This window comes from Phasianus colchicus, chromosome 5 (genome assembly GCF_987193195.1).
Source record: "Phasianus colchicus chromosome 5, bPhaCol1.hap1.1, whole genome shotgun sequence".
Taxonomy (NCBI): Eukaryota; Metazoa; Chordata; class Aves; order Galliformes; family Phasianidae; genus Phasianus; species Phasianus colchicus.
This window is the reverse complement of record NC_143440.1, coordinates 49,006,982-49,023,968: the sequence shown is the minus strand read 5'-3', so window position 1 is coordinate 49,023,968 and position 16,987 is coordinate 49,006,982. Positions and strand designations below refer to the sequence as shown.

At 39.9% G+C, this 16,987-nt stretch overlaps 1 protein-coding gene across 4 annotated transcripts in view; it reads left to right on the top strand.

The window, feature by feature from the left end:
- The window catches only part of BCL11B (BCL11 transcription factor B), a 91,557-nt gene extending 87,088 nt beyond the window's left edge, over positions 1–4,469 (top strand). For all 4 annotated transcript variants that reach the window (XM_031593018.2, XM_031593017.2, XM_031593020.2 and 1 more), the window contains one exon: positions 730–4,469. In XM_031593018.2, coding sequence (XP_031448878.1) covers positions 730–2,741 — 2,012 coding nt within the window. In that variant the 3' untranslated portion in view covers positions 2,742–4,469. The remainder of the gene's footprint in view (positions 1–729) is intronic.
- The last annotated feature ends 12,518 nt before the right edge of the window (positions 4,470–16,987 follow it).

Here is a 16,987-nt window from a genome sequence, read left to right as displayed (position 1 = left end):
CTCAGAAATTCTTGGGACCCAGTTCAAGCATGGCCCGACATTTGTTACTGTTAATTGCAGCTCTGCTGTCAGCTTTGATTACTGGATGTTTCATTTGAGTGGCTTCTTGGTGTTTTGGCAAAGAGAATGTCAAAGTGGTTTATGCAAGGATACGTTTTTCAAGCTCCTGTTGACTCAAATAGGGCTTGAGCAGCTAATACCTACATACTATTTTAAAAATGGAAGCTCTGGCATGACTGAAGCATGTATATATTAAATTCAGCAGGATCTCAGTGGACTGCTGCCCTGAGTATATAAAATACAAACCGAAAGAGTGGAAATGATACTGAAGCTCCTGCAGGTGCCCCATAAAACCTACCATACTGAATTTTCTTTGATTTTCATACATAGCCATAAATCCCTTGAAACAAATTCCTTTTTTGTGGAATAAACACATGAAAGGATTTGGATCCTCATGCGTCATAAAAGGTTTTATTTGCAAGTTGGAGGGTATAAACGTATATGGCACCAATGCGTATGCGTGATATTTTATCATACATGTTAACTGAATAAGTGTGGTGAGTAAATGTGCTGTTCAACAATTTATATCAGTCAATACATTGCAATTAAGTCCTTCTTTCAGAAATGCCAAGGAGGAAATGTGTTAGCAAAATAAAGCACATGCCAACTGTATTTGAATGTTCTCCACTGTATTATTTTTTGAGTGTTCTTTCTGTTTTTCTTTTATAGGTAAAGATGAGCCTTCAAGCTATATTTGCACAACATGCAAGCAGCCTTTTAATAGCGCTTGGTTCTTGCTTCAGCATGCCCAGAACACACATGGATTCCGCATCTACCTGGAAACAAGCCCTTCCAACAGTTCCCTTACTCCACGCATCACCATCCCTCCTCCTCTGGGACCAGAGACTGTTGCACAGTCCCCGCTGATGAATTTCCTTGGAGACAACAACCCTTTTAATCTTCTGCGGATGACAGGACCCATCTTGCGTGAACATCCTGGCTTTGGTGAGGGTCGGCTCCCAAACACGCCTCCCCTATTCAGCCCACCACCTCGTCATCATCTGGATCCACATCGCCTTAGTGCCGAAGAAATGGGGTTAGTTGCCCAGCATCCCAGTGCCTTTGACAGAGTTATGCGTTTAAACCCCATGGCAATTGAGTCCCCAGCGATGGATTTCTCCAGAAGGCTTCGAGAGCTGGCAGGAAACAGTTCCACCCCTCCGCCAGTCTCGCCCAGTCGCACCAACCCTATGCATCGCCTGCTGAATCCTTTCCAGCCGAGTCCTAAATCACCTTTTTTGAGCACCCCACCACTGCCCCCCATGCCCCCAAGCAGCACTACGCCTCCCCAGCCTCAGGCCAAGAGTAAGTCCTGTGAATTCTGTGGGAAAACCTTCAAGTTCCAGAGCAACCTTATTGTCCACCGGCGTAGTCACACAGGAGAAAAGCCCTACAAATGTCAGCTATGTGACCATGCTTGCTCCCAAGCCAGCAAGCTAAAGCGTCACATGAAAACGCATATGCATAAAGCTGGCTCCATGACAGGCAGGTCAGATGATGGACTGTCCACCACGAGTTCTCCTGAGCCAGGCACGAGTGAACTCACTGGAGAGGGACTGAAATCCAGTGAGACAGACTTCAGGAATGAGAGCGATCCCTCCCTCGGCCATGACAATGAAGAAGAGGAAGAGGAGGAGGAGGAGGAAGAGGAGCTGGAAAATGAGAGCAGGCCAGAGTCAAGCTTCAGTATGGACTCAGAGCTGAGTCGTAACCGAGAAAATGGTTCCAAATCACTGCCAGATGAGAAATCCCTCGTCCTGGGAAAAGTGATAGAGAATGTAAGTCTCGGTGCCATCCAGCAATACAACGACATGCTAGCTGAGAAACAGAAGAGGAGTAGCTTCATGAAAAGGTCTTCTGACCAACGAGACCTGTGTCCGCGAGACCTCTGTCCAAGAGACACAGGTGATGAAGACTCGGTGGTAGGAGAGCTGGACCGCACCGAGGAGGGGACGGTCAACGGAAGAAACTTTGGCCCAGGTGAGCCCTTCCCAAACTTGTTCCCTCGGAAGCCAACACCTATCACAAGCCCCAGCTTAAACAACTCATCTAAACGAATAAAAGTTGAGAAAGATTTGGACTTGCCACCAGCAACAATAATACCTTCCGAAAACGTTTACTCCCAGTGGCTGGTAGGGTACGCAGCATCGAGGCACTTCATGAAGGATCCGTTTCTAGGATTCACAGACTCCCGACAATCTCCCTTCGCCACCTCTTCCGAGCACTCGTCCGAGAATGGGAGCCTGCGTTTCTCCACCCCGCCGGGGGACATGCTGGACGGGGGGCTCTCAGGGCGCAGCGGCACGGCCTCCGGAGGCAGCACCCCCCACATCAGCGGCCCAGGTCCTGGGCGACCCAGCTCGAAGGAAGGGCGCAGGAGCGATACATGTGAGTACTGTGGCAAGGTCTTTAAGAACTGCAGCAATTTGACGGTGCACCGTCGGAGCCACACTGGAGAGCGGCCTTACAAATGCGAGCTCTGCAACTATGCATGTGCCCAGAGCAGTAAGCTGACGCGTCACATGAAAACGCATGGCCAGATAGGGAAGGAGGTCTACCGCTGCGACATTTGCCAGATGCCCTTCAGTGTTTACAGCACCCTGGAGAAACACATGAAAAAGTGGCATGGAGAACATTTGCTGACAAATGACGTCAAAATTGAGCAGGCAGAAAGAAGCTAAGGCCCCCCTCCCCTCCCCCGCTAGGTTAAATTTCAGGGGTCTAGGTAACATTTTATTTGTACAGTTTTAACTATTGCCAACTGAGAAAAGATGACCTAACTTGCCTCCGTAAACATTACTTAGCATAACTATGGTAGGTGCCAGACTTTGGCACTTAAATATAACCTGTGTCTACAAAGTTCTATTAAACCCGAGGGTTGATTAAGGCAGTAAAAATTGTGGAGCCTTTTAACTGTGCAATAATTTCTGTATTTATTGGGTTTTTGTAATTTTTTGGCATGTGCAGGTACTTTTTTTTATTCTTTCTGTTTAAATTTCTTTTAAATTTTGTTGGGTATCCCTTTTTAATTTTACCCAGTCGTAGCCTGAGATTACTTGCATTGTAGGGGAGAAACATATCTTTTTAAATTATAATTTTTGGGCCGCTGCTTTGTTGAAATTTAAGCTAAGCATGTGTAATTTCTTGTGAAGAAGCCAGCATTTTAACAGATCTTTCTTTCTTTCACCCTTCCTCCCCCTTCTTTTTCCTTTCCTCTTTTTAAATAACCCTGAAGATTAGGGAAAACAAAATTGTACAGCGGATAACAATCTTTAAAATTAGCACTTTCTTTTGGAATTGGATAGAATATGTAGCACTGACAATGTCGCTAATGATAGAGGCCTTTTCTAGATGGATTTCACCATTAAAGTCACGTCAACTAAAAAGTCATAGGTGCAAAAGGCAGCTACATTCAAAAAACAGTTAACATTCTTAATTGTGCATTATTACTGGATAGTTTCTTCTTGCTATTAAAGCTATGGCAACAGAATGGTGCCACATTGTCACTTTCGGGGGTTTTTCCCTCCCTCTTCCCCTCCTGCCACTCTTCCCAGAGACAATAAAAATACATCTCAAGTATTGTAACATTCTTTACAAACATCAGAGGAGCCAAATTTTTCATTTTAAACCTCATAAACACAAAGCTGAGTCTAGGATGTCTGTACGTGGCTCTCCTTTAGTCCAAATTTGCTGTAGTTAAAAGAATTACTAGAGGATGGGCAAGTGGCAATTTCTCAATGAAAAGACTTGACTCGTAGTCTTTTCGTTTATGAATGGAAATATCAAAACTATCTTATATGATGTACAATGATGTTATGCTATTATAAGGAAGGAAAAAATAAATTCTAGTCCATCTACTTATCTTGGCAAGATTCTGCTCCTACTGAAGTCGGCAAGAATTTTCCCATTGACTTAATTAGGAACAGAAGTTAATTGTATTTTGAGAAAAGCATTACAATAGAAAAAAAAGTAAAGAACAGAAAAATGCACCTGCTCTACTTTCAAATTTCCAGTTTTTTCAAAGCTCATTATGCCTAATATTAACAAACAGTGGACAATTATGGTTAGAGATTTTAATTATGTTGACCCGCACTTTAAAGCTTTTGTTTGTGGTTAAGAGAAAAATGGCTTCTCAACAAGAAATTACGTCATATTCTTCTATTTGGCCCAAAGGTGGGTTAAACTGTAAGGGAACAGCTGAGATTAAGTGTCAGTGTTGCTAAGCATGGCATTCACAATACTGGCACTATAAAGAAAAATAAATAAAAATAATTTATTGGACAGTTTTTCTACTGCCATTCAATTTGACGTGAGTGCCTTGAAAACTGATCTTCCTATTTGAGTCTCTTGAGACAAATGCAAAATGTTTTTGTGAAATGAAAAGACTTTAAAAAAAAAAAAAAGTAAAACAAGAAAAGTACATTCTTTAGAAAAAAAGAGCCACATTTACTTAAAAAAAAAAAATAAAAAATTACTGGTTGAAGATAGTGGACATGAAAATGCCATAAGACCCAATCAAATGAAGATGTATACCCAGCACAACTTCGGACATCCATTAGCTGAATTATTCTCAGCTTTTTTTTTTTTTTCAGGACAACGCTGCTTAGGAAATGGAATGGAAATGATTTACTGCTGAATTAAAACTCAAATGACACAAATTACAAGTTGTTATCATTGAATGAGAAAAAACAATTCAGGAACAACGGCTAATTTTTTTTAAAAGTTAAATTTAGTGCACTCTGTCTTAAAATACGTTTACAGTATTGAATACATACAAGGGTAAAAAAGAAATTGTGTGTATGTGTGTTTGAGCAATCTTTTTTTTTTCAAAGTTTGCTTAATAGGTTATTAAAAAAAATGCCATAATGGCCATGTGTATATTGTTTTCTTTTGGTGACGGGGTTTTAGTATATATTATATATATTAAAATTTCTTGATTACTGTAAAAGTGGACCAGTATTTGTAATAATGGAGAATGCCTGGGCATTTTACAAAACCAGAAAGAAAAAAAAAAAAAAAAACCTTTTCTTTTTTCCTTGAAAATGTTGCAGTAAAATTTAAATGGTGGGTCTATAAATTTGTTCTTGTCACTGTAACTGTAAAGTCTTGAGTTTTAGTAAATTTTTTTCTGCCTTGGGTGTTGAATTTTTATTTCCAAAATGTATAGAATCTTGTATTCGGGGATTAAAAGGTGATTGCTACACCAAGTAGAAAAAGTATGTAGAAAAAAGTGCTTAATATTGTTATTGCTTTGCAGAAAAAAAAAAAAAAAAATCACGTTTCTGACCTGTACCTATTTTTCTCTTTTTTTCTTCCCCCATCCCCATTCCCTTCCCCTTCTGGAATGGATATTGATATTGGTTGATTCATATGATGTAGGCACTTGCTGTATTTTTACTGAAGCTTGTAATTTTTTAACTGTACGCTTGTCCTTTTAAAGGGATTTAATGTACTTTTTTGTTAGTGAATTTGGAAATAAAAATAAAAACAAACAAACAGGCTGCCATAATATATTTTTTTAATTTGGCAGGATAAAATATTTCAAAAATAAAAAAAAAAAAATTTGTACGTGAAGTCCTTATTGTACAGGAAAAAAAAAAAGGGGGTTGTTAGACGACCTTTGAGTAAAAGAAACAAAACAGAATAATTAAGAACTTTTTTTTTAATTTTTTTTTTGTTTATTGTCGTTGTTCAGAAATAATTTTAGTTGTATATATATATATTTTTTGTCAGAAATGGCCTACAAAAAAGTGCTGTTCCCACAGGGCTCTAAATATCTTCAAAGTTGCCTGGCCCCCTTGCATCAAGGTTTTACCAGGTATGGTTGAACCAGGCTTGATGGTTATTATCTATTTGTGAGAAGTGAAATTCAGTTTCCATAAAGGTGTCTGAGGTGACATCCCGCAGCTTCCCCACAGGTTCGAGAGAGAGAGAGAGATTTTTTTTCCCCCCCTTCCAAACAAGAAGATGTCCAACACATCTTCCCTCTCCCAGCCACCCCACTCACTGCTCCCTGCCCGACCGCCCTCTGGAAGAAAGGCATTTTATAGCAAAAAGCGTGGCGCATCGTTTTGACACAGGTAAAATGATCTGCTGTTGGTACAGTTGTAACTGGGTTGATGTAAAATTGGTCCAGGCACAGCCCTTCTCTTCCCTGTCAGAACAGGACCTACTCCGTGTACAGGTCTTGCCAGTCCATGTTATTAGCTGCTTTGCTGCTGTTCACTCCGAATTGTACATTCCATAAATTTCTGAATGTTTGAGGGACTGGGATGAAATTCTGTGCCTTTTGATGTCTCTTTGCTGTTCTTTCTCTCTCTCTCTCACGCTCTCTCCCCGTTGGGTCAAAGGGAAGACAGGTGACAGAAGAGGCACTGATGCTCTAGTGAAGGGGAGAAGGAGAAAGTGTTCACCGCCCTTGGAGGAAATGACGGTAAAAATAAAGCAAACAAAACAAATTTCCATGCCAAATTCTTCTGCAGCTTTCATCGGTGCAGAACGGCTGGAGCAATTGGAGAGGCATGGGTGTGACAGCAGGGAGAATTTGGTCCAGCTACCAAACAGATATGTCTTCCTGGCTTGAGCAACGTACCCTCAAGACTTCTGGACAAATTTTGGATCTCAAGCTGATAAAAATCAGGAATTATTCATCACTCTTACTGCTGGATTGCACCAGCACAGCTGAGGCTGGAATCTGATCCCTTAAAGGCACATTTTCACTTTTTTGGTGAAAATTCAGATCTCTGACGTTTGTATAAAACCAGAGACATGTTGCAGAGCTCAGCAGAATCCCCTGGACGTACATCAATGTAATGCAGATCAGAAGTTAACAGTCCATAATTCAGTGTTTTCAGTCCATGGTTCTTTGCTTTAAGAAAGAATTCACCTTTCATTGTAGTGTAAGCTGCTAAGGAGCTCCGGTCTCTATTTTATTTTATCCAGGACAGCCAACACCAGCAGTTGTCTAGTCTTGTGACTTAGATCACTGAAACTAACAGTAAATCACCCCAAAAGCACAAGGGTTGTGTTTCTGCAGACTGTAGTGATAATGAAATGGCTCTCCTTTTCTTCTTGCTTAGGAGAACTGTAGTTTACTAGGCCATAAGCACAATATAGCATAGAGGTAAAATAGCTAGAATGCTGCCGTAGTTCTCTTCACAATTTAACTAGATTTTATTATTATTATTTTAAGGTGGAATTTATTAGTTTCATTGTGTCTAGTCCTGATGCCTTTGAAGTCTGGAACAAATCTCCACATGACTCCCTTGGCAGCAGGACAGGCTTGAGAACCTGGTTTGAGGAAGAAAAATACTGATTTTTTAAGGAAAGGGTCAAAAAATCAGCATTTCATCCCAGTCCTATGTAAAAGACAGTCCAAGGTTTTGTTTATCACAGGCAAACTCATTTTTATGGTGCTCTTTGTATTTTAGAACTGCAAAGCAAAGTAACGTTGATTTAAGTTGTTTGCATTTGTACCGGCAAGGCAAAATATTTTTATTACCTTTTTCTATTACTTATTGTATGAGCTTTTGTTGTTTACTTGGAGGTTTTGTCTTTTACTACAAGTTTGGAACTATTTATTATTGCTTGGTATTTGTGCTCTGTTTAAAAAACAAGAGCACTTTTTTTTTTTTTATTATGGATAAAATGTTGAGATGGCTGGAGGTCATTTCAATATGGCTTAGTGAAATATTTATTGTTCCTTTTATTCTCTGTACAAGATTTTTGGCCTCTTTTTTTTTTTTTTTCCCTTACTGTCACAATGTTGAGTTCAGCATGTGTCTACCATTTCATTTGTACGCTCGTTCAAAACAACGTTTGTTCCAGTTTCAAGTTATAAAAATAAATTGGACATTTGACTTGATCTCCAAATCTTGTCTTTCCTGTTTTTTTGAAATTGAGGGGTGGGAAGAGGAAAAAAGGAGCAGAAGGATGTGAGGAATTGGAGCTTCAGTAAGGATGATAGAACTCGTGCAATGTTTTCTGTCAGTTCTCATGGGAGCCCATCAGGAGAGAAGTCATGTTTGGAGAGGACATGTAAGCACCTGTGTGATGCTAAGCATGTGCTCAAATTCTACTTACCTCCCTTGGGCTCAAATAAAATATAAAGCAGTTTCATGGGTAGAGGTCTTGAGAAAAAATTGTAGTCTAATCCTTTGAGTAGTCAAATTTCTCGTATAAAATTACATGTGCAGCAATTACCACAGTTTTCTGAAGCCCTTGAGAAGAGCTTCGCTCTCGTGTTTCCACCCCTGTAAAGTTAATGCTGTGCTTACCGGTGTTCTTATGCCCCTAACATTGGTTAATGTGTTTAGCTTCTTTGACGGCAATGTAAACCAGGATGACATGTACTGATTTAACCAGGAGCTGGATTTGGGCCACACACTGTGTCATTATGTGAGCAGCACCGAAATATAACTTCAGCTTCCCATCTGCTCCTCCTCCTCAGCTAGGGACAAAGGCATGCACATTCACAGGCAGCATTGTGCACAGTTTGCAGTTTGAGGCTAAGAGCTGACAGCTTCAGGCAGTTTGCTGTCCCGATACTCTTTATCAAGCCAACCTGATAGCAAATGCATGGGAATCTTAAATGAGAGAATTGTATTCAAACCATTACTGAAAAGCTCAGGAAAGATGTGGTGTGCCGGAGACCAGATTCTGATTTCCTGGAGGCGTTGATCCAACAAACCATGTAACAAGCTTGTGATTCAAAGCAGGTGGGTAATTGAAACTCATTTCAAAGGAACTGTTCCTGGACTTTAAAGTATTTGACTCAACTCAGAAGTCAGGAGGGGAAGCTCAGTGGTTTGGGCTACAGAGAAGCTCCTACAGATGGTCCCTTCCTGATCTCAGGCTCCCTGAATCTACAATCTAAATTTAGGTATGTGCGTAAGTGCTTTGCTGGATCAAGGTTTCAGAACAGTATAAAGGCTACAGGCTTTGAAAGTTGCACTCATGAAAAAACAGTGCAAATGAAATCAGAGCCTGACTGACAATTGTGTTTAGTTCACACTGTAGTACTCCAAATGTCACACTTTTTTGAATGTATTCTGCTGTGGTCTGTAGAGGTTGTTACAGATCTCTTCTAAATTTTGTACAGTTTGCCTTTGCAAGGGGTGTTTTCGACACCCCATAAACAGGACTTTACTCTAAGGGAGTTTTACACAGCTCTGTTGTTTCATTAGTTCTGAAGGTGCTGCAGGCTTTGCAGATGTGGCCTTGAAGTTGTACGATGCAGCGGCTCCTGCTGCTCATTCTGGTCATGGCTACGCAGGTTTGGGAGCATGAGAGAGCTTTCTGTCTATCCACTGCCTCTGCAAGGGCAGGTGGTATCTGCCCAGCAAGGAGGAGCACGGGCAGCCTGGAAGTGGTAATGCCTTAAGTCACTGCTGTTGGATCTGGTAGAGCTTGTCTGTCAGAGCCCTTATAGCACACACATTGTGCATGAAGGGAAAAGCAGGATTAGGAAATACTGGCAGAGGAAATGTAAGAAATGACACAAGCAAGGCTGCAAACAAATCTGAAGGAGTCTTGCAGCATCCTTGAGTTGGATGCTCCTGTTTCATGCATGCTTGTGTAACCCAAGAAGAACTCTGTTATAACCAGTAAAGGCAAAATGTTTAGAAAAACCTTTGTGAAATCCAAAATCGGTTCAATGGAGTTCAAACTTTGTTATAGAATGAGAGGTACTTTGAGTCAGCGTTATAATCACTATAATAAAGAAATGTGTTATAATGCTGATTTGATTTTTCAAGGGCCTTATTCTTCATACTATTTCTCCACCATGTTACTTCTTTGGGTTCAATAGATTTTCTCCTTGTTTATGGAAGTACACCTGAGACTGAATCTGGATGTGTTGATTTACATGTAAAACTTCACATAAATTACAAGAACACAGAATAGAATAACAGTGGCCATTAATCTCTAGCTTCATAATTGAGATGATTCCACCTGAAAGTGAAATTGAAGAGTTACATTTACCCTATCAAAGCACTGACAGACACCATGTGATCCATCTGACCAATTAGAACAGCTTGAAAATTGAGTACTCAAAATGAAAGGCTTGTGAACAGGACAATAATTATACACCAAAATCATTCAGGAAATAATTCTGAATAATGAATATATTTGAGAAAATTGTGATCTATTTGCAGACAACTTGTAAGCAAAAAAGAGGCAACATTTGCCTAATAGTTGATTTGCTCTGAATTATTCTCCTAGCTCAGCTAAATGCTGACCTTTAGTTACTCAGTGACAACACGGATTTCACTGTCTGAGAGATGACAAACTGCTCTCCAGTAAGGGATTACACGTGTTGGAGGTGTTCTCTCCTTTTGTCCATTCGCTACCAATGAAAGATGAGTCTTTTCAGGATATTTCCTAAACATGGTCTCATGCTGAACAGAATAAAACATAATTTTCTGCCTGCCCATTGAAAAAAAAAAAAAATCATTGGAGTGTAAAAAAAATTCTTCATCCAGTTTTGTCACTGCCTGTTCCCCTATGGATTTAACCATGGAATATAGCAATATGGTATTACATTTATTGAAAGCGGACACATGCCCCAGGGCTTTGTTGGACTGTAGTTTGAGGATGAAGCTAGTTCCAAAAAATATGGTTCTAATTCTTCTACTTCCCATACTAGTAAGAAGCCCATTGCAGACACTGTACTGATTTACAGATTGCTTTTACTACACAAAAGTTAGATATGGGTTTTATTTATTTCTTAATCTATCAGGACACCGGTGAAATACCTCCTCTCCAACTGAAGACCACATACATACTTTCATATAGAAATGTCAAATGCCAGTGCTAATTAAAAGTCATAGGCATAATCACAGAAAAGAAAAAAACAACAATTAACATGTGAAGGAAAATAGTAATGTTTTACAGGTTTCTTTCATCCACAAGCTAGCAAGGAATTAGAATAAGAATAAAAATACATGTTGTTCTTCAGAAACACATAAAGAATGGATGGCCAGTGACTAACAAGTTACATGAATGTGTGTAGAAACTTAGTGTATATGACTTTAAATTCAAATTTCAAGTGAAACTAGAAAGGTGGAGTACAATATTAATTTTATTTGAATTGCTCCTAATTAGCACAAAAGTATAACTGAGGTGATTTAAGCCCACAGCACTCTGCCCTCAAGACCACCAGTTATTTTAGTAAAGTTGATTTAAACTGATTATTGCATGATAGATGAAAGCACCTGTGTTCCCTTCAGAAGTCACAATTGGAGTAGCCATGCATGTGACCAATATCCATTTGACATTCTAGTAGACTGTATTAAAATCCAAAAGGTGCTGATAATTTTTACCAGAAAGCAGCAGAGCAGAATACAGTGAGTAGCCAGACCAATCTGTGCACATTATGCTTCCACAGTACCAAAGTACACCTGCTAGGTATACTGGTAATTCTTTTCCTCATAATGTTTACCAACTTATGTGAGAAGATGGATATAACTACCCATATGTTGGGGTCATGTGAGGCTGCACCTCGTGTGGGTCATGTGGCATGGATCTTCCCATTGCTGTGAGAGCACTCTGTGATCTGTGAGTGGGAAGAATTTCTGGAGTGAAGAAGAAAGCCAAAGGAGGAATATCTTTATCTGATATATTCCCAATGTGAACCATCAGCAAAAACAGGGAAAATTGATATTAATAGTAATAGCGGTTTCTATTCAGGATGTGGCTGCAGCAATCTAATAGGAAACTGGGCATTTATCACAGAATACTTTGAATTTTTAGCACTGATGTAACATAATGTACAAGCTTCACTGAGAAAAGCACTATTCCTGCAAAATACCCACAATGACTGACAGAACATAATGATACAATTACAGAATTAGAAGATGAGAGGGGAGGAGATGTTAAGAGATATAAACAAGAGAGAAAATCATGTTTCACGTGGTAATAATGTTCAGATGAAAGAAGTTTGTTTGAGAATCACTGGTGAATCAAGCCAGTTAGGCATTTCAAAATACCTAAGTGAAAGGGGAGTTTAAATCCCATTTTGAAGGTAACTTGAGTTGTAAAGCCCACAGATTTTTAACAAGTTTTGCATTTCCAAATAGCTTTTGAAAATAAAGTGATCATCTGATATTATTTTATAAAAAATTCCTACCTTAGACATCAATCTGCCCATATTTTTAATGTCTGAACATTTTTGAAAGTAGAAAAATTGGTATGCCAGCCTCATTCTCTCTCTGTGACTTGGCCTTATCTTCACTGAAGAGAAACATAAATTCTGAATCCCCATCTTTCAGGTGTAGAAACCCATTGTAGTACCCAACAGGTAGCAAGAACTAGGATGATTTCAGTAGATATGAAAAACACCAGAGTCATTTCCAGATCAATACAGCTCATAAGTGTTTCAGTAGTCCTATGGAGAAACTCTCAGAATGACATCCTGGTAGGAACCTCCCTGTGTGCAGAAGGTTCCAATTCAGATCCATAATTTGTCTCACTGCTACAACTCCTGAAGTAGTCATTTAAAAAAACCCAAACTACTAGTGACTAAGTTTCTTTCATTCCTTTCTCCAAACCATAACTGACCATTGTCAGGTAAAAATCAGTATTGTTCTGTTATGCCAGAGCAAGTAAGCTTATTTATAATGGCTGATTATCTAAAATAATTATGAGAGAGTCACGTTATACTTTGTATTAACCATCTCAACTTGGTAAGCTGTTGTAATCTCTAATACTTTTTTTTTTTTTTTGACAGACTTATTAAAGGTTCTCTCCAGATTTTTTTAAAGGAAGAACTGTTTTGAATGAAATTACATCAATTGCTTTGTGATGCTGAGTGTGACTTCTCCAGTGCATTAATTTGGAAGAAGAGTACTGGGAAGTAGTAGCTCTTTGTAAATCAGGTTGACTGTGTAGAAGTAGGAACTTCTGTGATGTATGTGAATGATCAGCCAGCAGAATTAGGTAGCTTTTTTTGTCATTCCATAATCTCTCAAGCAATTTTTTTTCCAGAAGTATGTACATGTCCTGCTATGTAAAATCTTTGGCCACCAAGTTCAAATGATTTTCTGCAGTCAGAGACGCTTGCTTTTGTTAACTGTGTAAGCAGATGTGCGAGACTGGACTTTGCTTTCTGCCTCAACTGCTATGTGAACTAATTTGTACATGTAATTGTGCCTCAAGGGAAGTTTCTTGGTTCCTGTGAAACACTCCTGGCCCAGAGGACTGAAGTTCTGCTTCTGCAGTTCTCCCACACAACAGCTGCTTATAGAGCTTAAGCAAAAATAAATTCAGATCCTCTGAGCACAAAGGACACAAGAGCAACCCACGTACCTGAAAGTGTAATGTGGCTTGCCTCTGTATCTTCCAGCTTCACATTACATTTCCATTCGTTTTACTTCCTGTGTGCACTTCACTTTCTGTTCAGGCTATCTTCCCAATCCCATGTCTTGCCAAGGACCTCATACAGAGAAGATCTGCTGATGTGCATTGTGGGTGTGGATTTCAGACAGGGAGAAAAGAAGATGCTTCTTTTCCTTTGAGTAAAGTTATATGCATAAGGCTACTGGTAAAACACCACGGGAACACTTTGTTTCAATGAGAAGTAATGAGGAGAGGGAAGGAAATGATCAAAATTAGAGAGCGAATGTTTGATGAGGAAGTATTGAAACTATTTGGATTGTTTATCCATCAAAAAAAACAAAAACAAAAACAAACAAACAAAAAAAAGCAAACAAAAAAACCCACAACAAAACGAAAAGAAACCAAGCAAGTAAACAAGCAAACAACAACAACAAAAAACAAACCCTAAGAAGCAACAGAATAAGGAGCCAAAGTGAATGAGGGAAATGACTGTTAAGACAAAAACATGCTGTAAACGTTCTCCCCCTCCATGGTTTTATAGCCCTGGAAAAAAGAAATGCATCCAGTATATCTTCACAAGGACTTTCACCTTATGAAACTGTAAGATCTTTTTACTGGCAATTCTTTCCCTTCCTCACAAGCCAGTGGTCGTGGCTCCCTTGAAAGAGCAAAGATTTTTTTCAAATATTTACTAAACAAAGGAGATCAATGGCAATACTTGCCTCCACATGAAGTGGAGAACCCAGGGTTTGTCAAATATCTGTAGCAACCTGTGGTTCAGATTCCGATGTGATTTAAGCTGGTGCAACATAACCTTTGAAAAAGTTCCTCTTTCTTCTACCAAATCTGAATTTAGCCCTTAATTTAACTCAGAGAAAAATGCAAATTAGCCTAATTAAACATACAGTTCAAGCAATCAAGGTTCTGGTTTTATACTATATTGATCTATTTTAAAATATCAACGTAGGACAGTTAAAAGCAAAGGGGGCAATTAATGTCTTTCCCTGGAAAGGTGTGAAAGGTACCTGTCACGTTTCATTAAACGTATTTATTCTTTCCTTTCAAATTGTCTCTCAGTTGAGCAGACCACTATTCTGGGTTAATGGTGACAGAAGACAGCAGCACTGCTGTAAGCACCCAAAACAGCAAATGTAGCCTATTGATGAAAGACTGGGAATCCTGACAATAAAATACTTTATTGATGGTGCTTCTGAAATTGCCGATACTCCCGTAACTGTTTTAGGAAAACAGTAGTAGAGCATGGTACCTCTGGCTTTGTGAAACAATAAACATCTAGGGCAGCAAATATAAACAGTAGGAGAACAAAAGTGTCATTCAACTGGCTTTATGAATGGGAATCAGAAGCACAGAAAAGTTAAGTGGTTGGATATGATAAAAAATATATTTGTGAAGTAACCAGAAATTTTGTACAGACTTCCTGAGTGAAGTTCCTGTGATTTCTAGTCCTGTTACTCAATCCTAAAAGAATATCCATCCTTTTGTAAATGAGCTGTTAAGGCAAGTGACAACTGAAAGTTCCAGATAAGATGTTTTTCCATATATTCTTTAGTGAAAGCCTATCTGAATCAGTGAAAATTTTGTCTTTGGTCTTCAAAAGTGAGCTAAAATCTGCAAGGGGCAAGACCATCCTCCATTTCCCTGGGAGTGACTGTGATTCTGTGTGACCATGTTGGATGTTACAAGACCGACTTGACTGCAGGCAGCCAAGGGCCCTGCCCATTACTGGGACTGCCTTACACACCAAGAGGGCAAACAGGGACTGAGGAAGGCTTCCTTCCGGATTTGCTGCAGTGTAAAGGGTGGAGAGAGAGGCTAAAGAAGGGAAAAAAGGGGATGGACACAGAGGAGGATCTTAGTGTATTTTCCAGTGAAACATGGGCTGTGCCTTGTTTGTATTTCCATAAATTTCTCTGGAGTGAGTACTGCAGGGCTGTGATCATAGCTGTACAGTTTGCAAATAACCAACAAATGTGAGCAGCCATAAGTCTCTGAGTTGTGACCTTTGATGGTGAAACAGATTTCCCTCGTGATGCTGAGATTCTCTGACAGCTGAGCTTGACTCCAAAGTTTACATGTTGTGTCAGGCTGGCATCTCTCAGGGTTTGTGGTTAGGGCAGCCTCAGTGGCAGCCACTGTTTTAGTTCAGGCCATGAAAGATGCTGGGCTGCAGCAGCAATTCTTCAGGTATTTCTCCAGCTGGAAATCTGCACATCTCTAAGCCTGACATTTTCTTCACTGCAGTATGAGTTTTTAAGAAGTATAATTTATGCCAGTGCCATTTAATGATGCACCTTTAACCAAAGATAAAGCACTACTCGTGTTGCTTTTGATTTAGCCTTTTTGGCCGAGTTGCCGCAGATCTTTTTAGCAGGGGAAAGGTTGTCTGCAGCATGAATCCCCCAACCAGTGAAACTACTTTGTCTTAATTACCTCAGGACAAGAGAGTGCCCCTGAAGCAATCATCTTTGTTTGTTAACACACCCTATCTGCTGCACTATTCCCCATAAATAAAACATGACCAAGATTACAATGTCATGTTCCTGTGGACTCCAGACCCTGGTAACTGCTCAAGTAGAATGCACAAAAACATCCCACAGCAACCCAGCGTATATCGGAGAGCATATCGAAAGAATGCTTCTCATTCCTAAGCAACCACAGGCATACTGGCTTCTAATATTAAAAACGTTTGCACAGATGCTAACGGAAGTATAAGGCATACCCTTTCTCACCTTTGTCTCAAGTAAACAGCAGATCCCAGACCAGATCTCTAGTTGCTTAAAATCAGAACTTCCAAGATTTGGCCCCAGCATTTGCCCTCTGCATATTATCTAATTGAAGACCTTACCCACCATGTTAGCAATTACCATTTATGAGAGGGTTATTGGTGATGTTGGAAGAGGATGGAAGTGTTCACAAGGATTTTCTTTTTCTCTGGGTTTGTCCCTTGGGGCAATGCCAGAGTTGCTGTGCCGGACTAGGTAAGGATAAGACTTAATTGCTTAGGCTAGGACAAGTGGAAACTATAGCCACATGGACAGGTCTCTTGAATGCCAGGGGGGAAATGTAACAGGTATCAGCTGTGAATTATTTTCCTGAGCTTAGATTCTTAGTGGAAAAAATGAAATACTCCTGCACGTAATAGTATCCTATTCAGTGGTTGATCTCGTTATGATTAAGGGTACTATAGGGTTAAAGATAGTTTAATGGAGATTAAGAGAAGAGCAGTGCAAAATCACCTTCTCTGAGAATGATTTTGAGTAAGGGACAGAACGAAGCTGCCCAGGTAGCTCAGATGTGCCCTCCTGCTCAGTAGGAGGAATGTCCCCATTTTGCTGCAATTTTAAGGGCCTTCAGCTCATGGATGTCAAGGCTGCCTGGAGTGGTTTGTGAGGCAGGATGGAAGGAGGGCTGGCCTGAGTTCTGACACCTGCTGCTTGTTCTGTTGGGCTGCTCTGGAACCATGTGGCTTCAAAAGGGATGAGAAAGGCTCTTCTGCCCTTTGGGTTGTACAAGCCACTTGCGTTACAGAAACACACTGTTAGGCCTGCAGTGCACATCTACACGTACATCA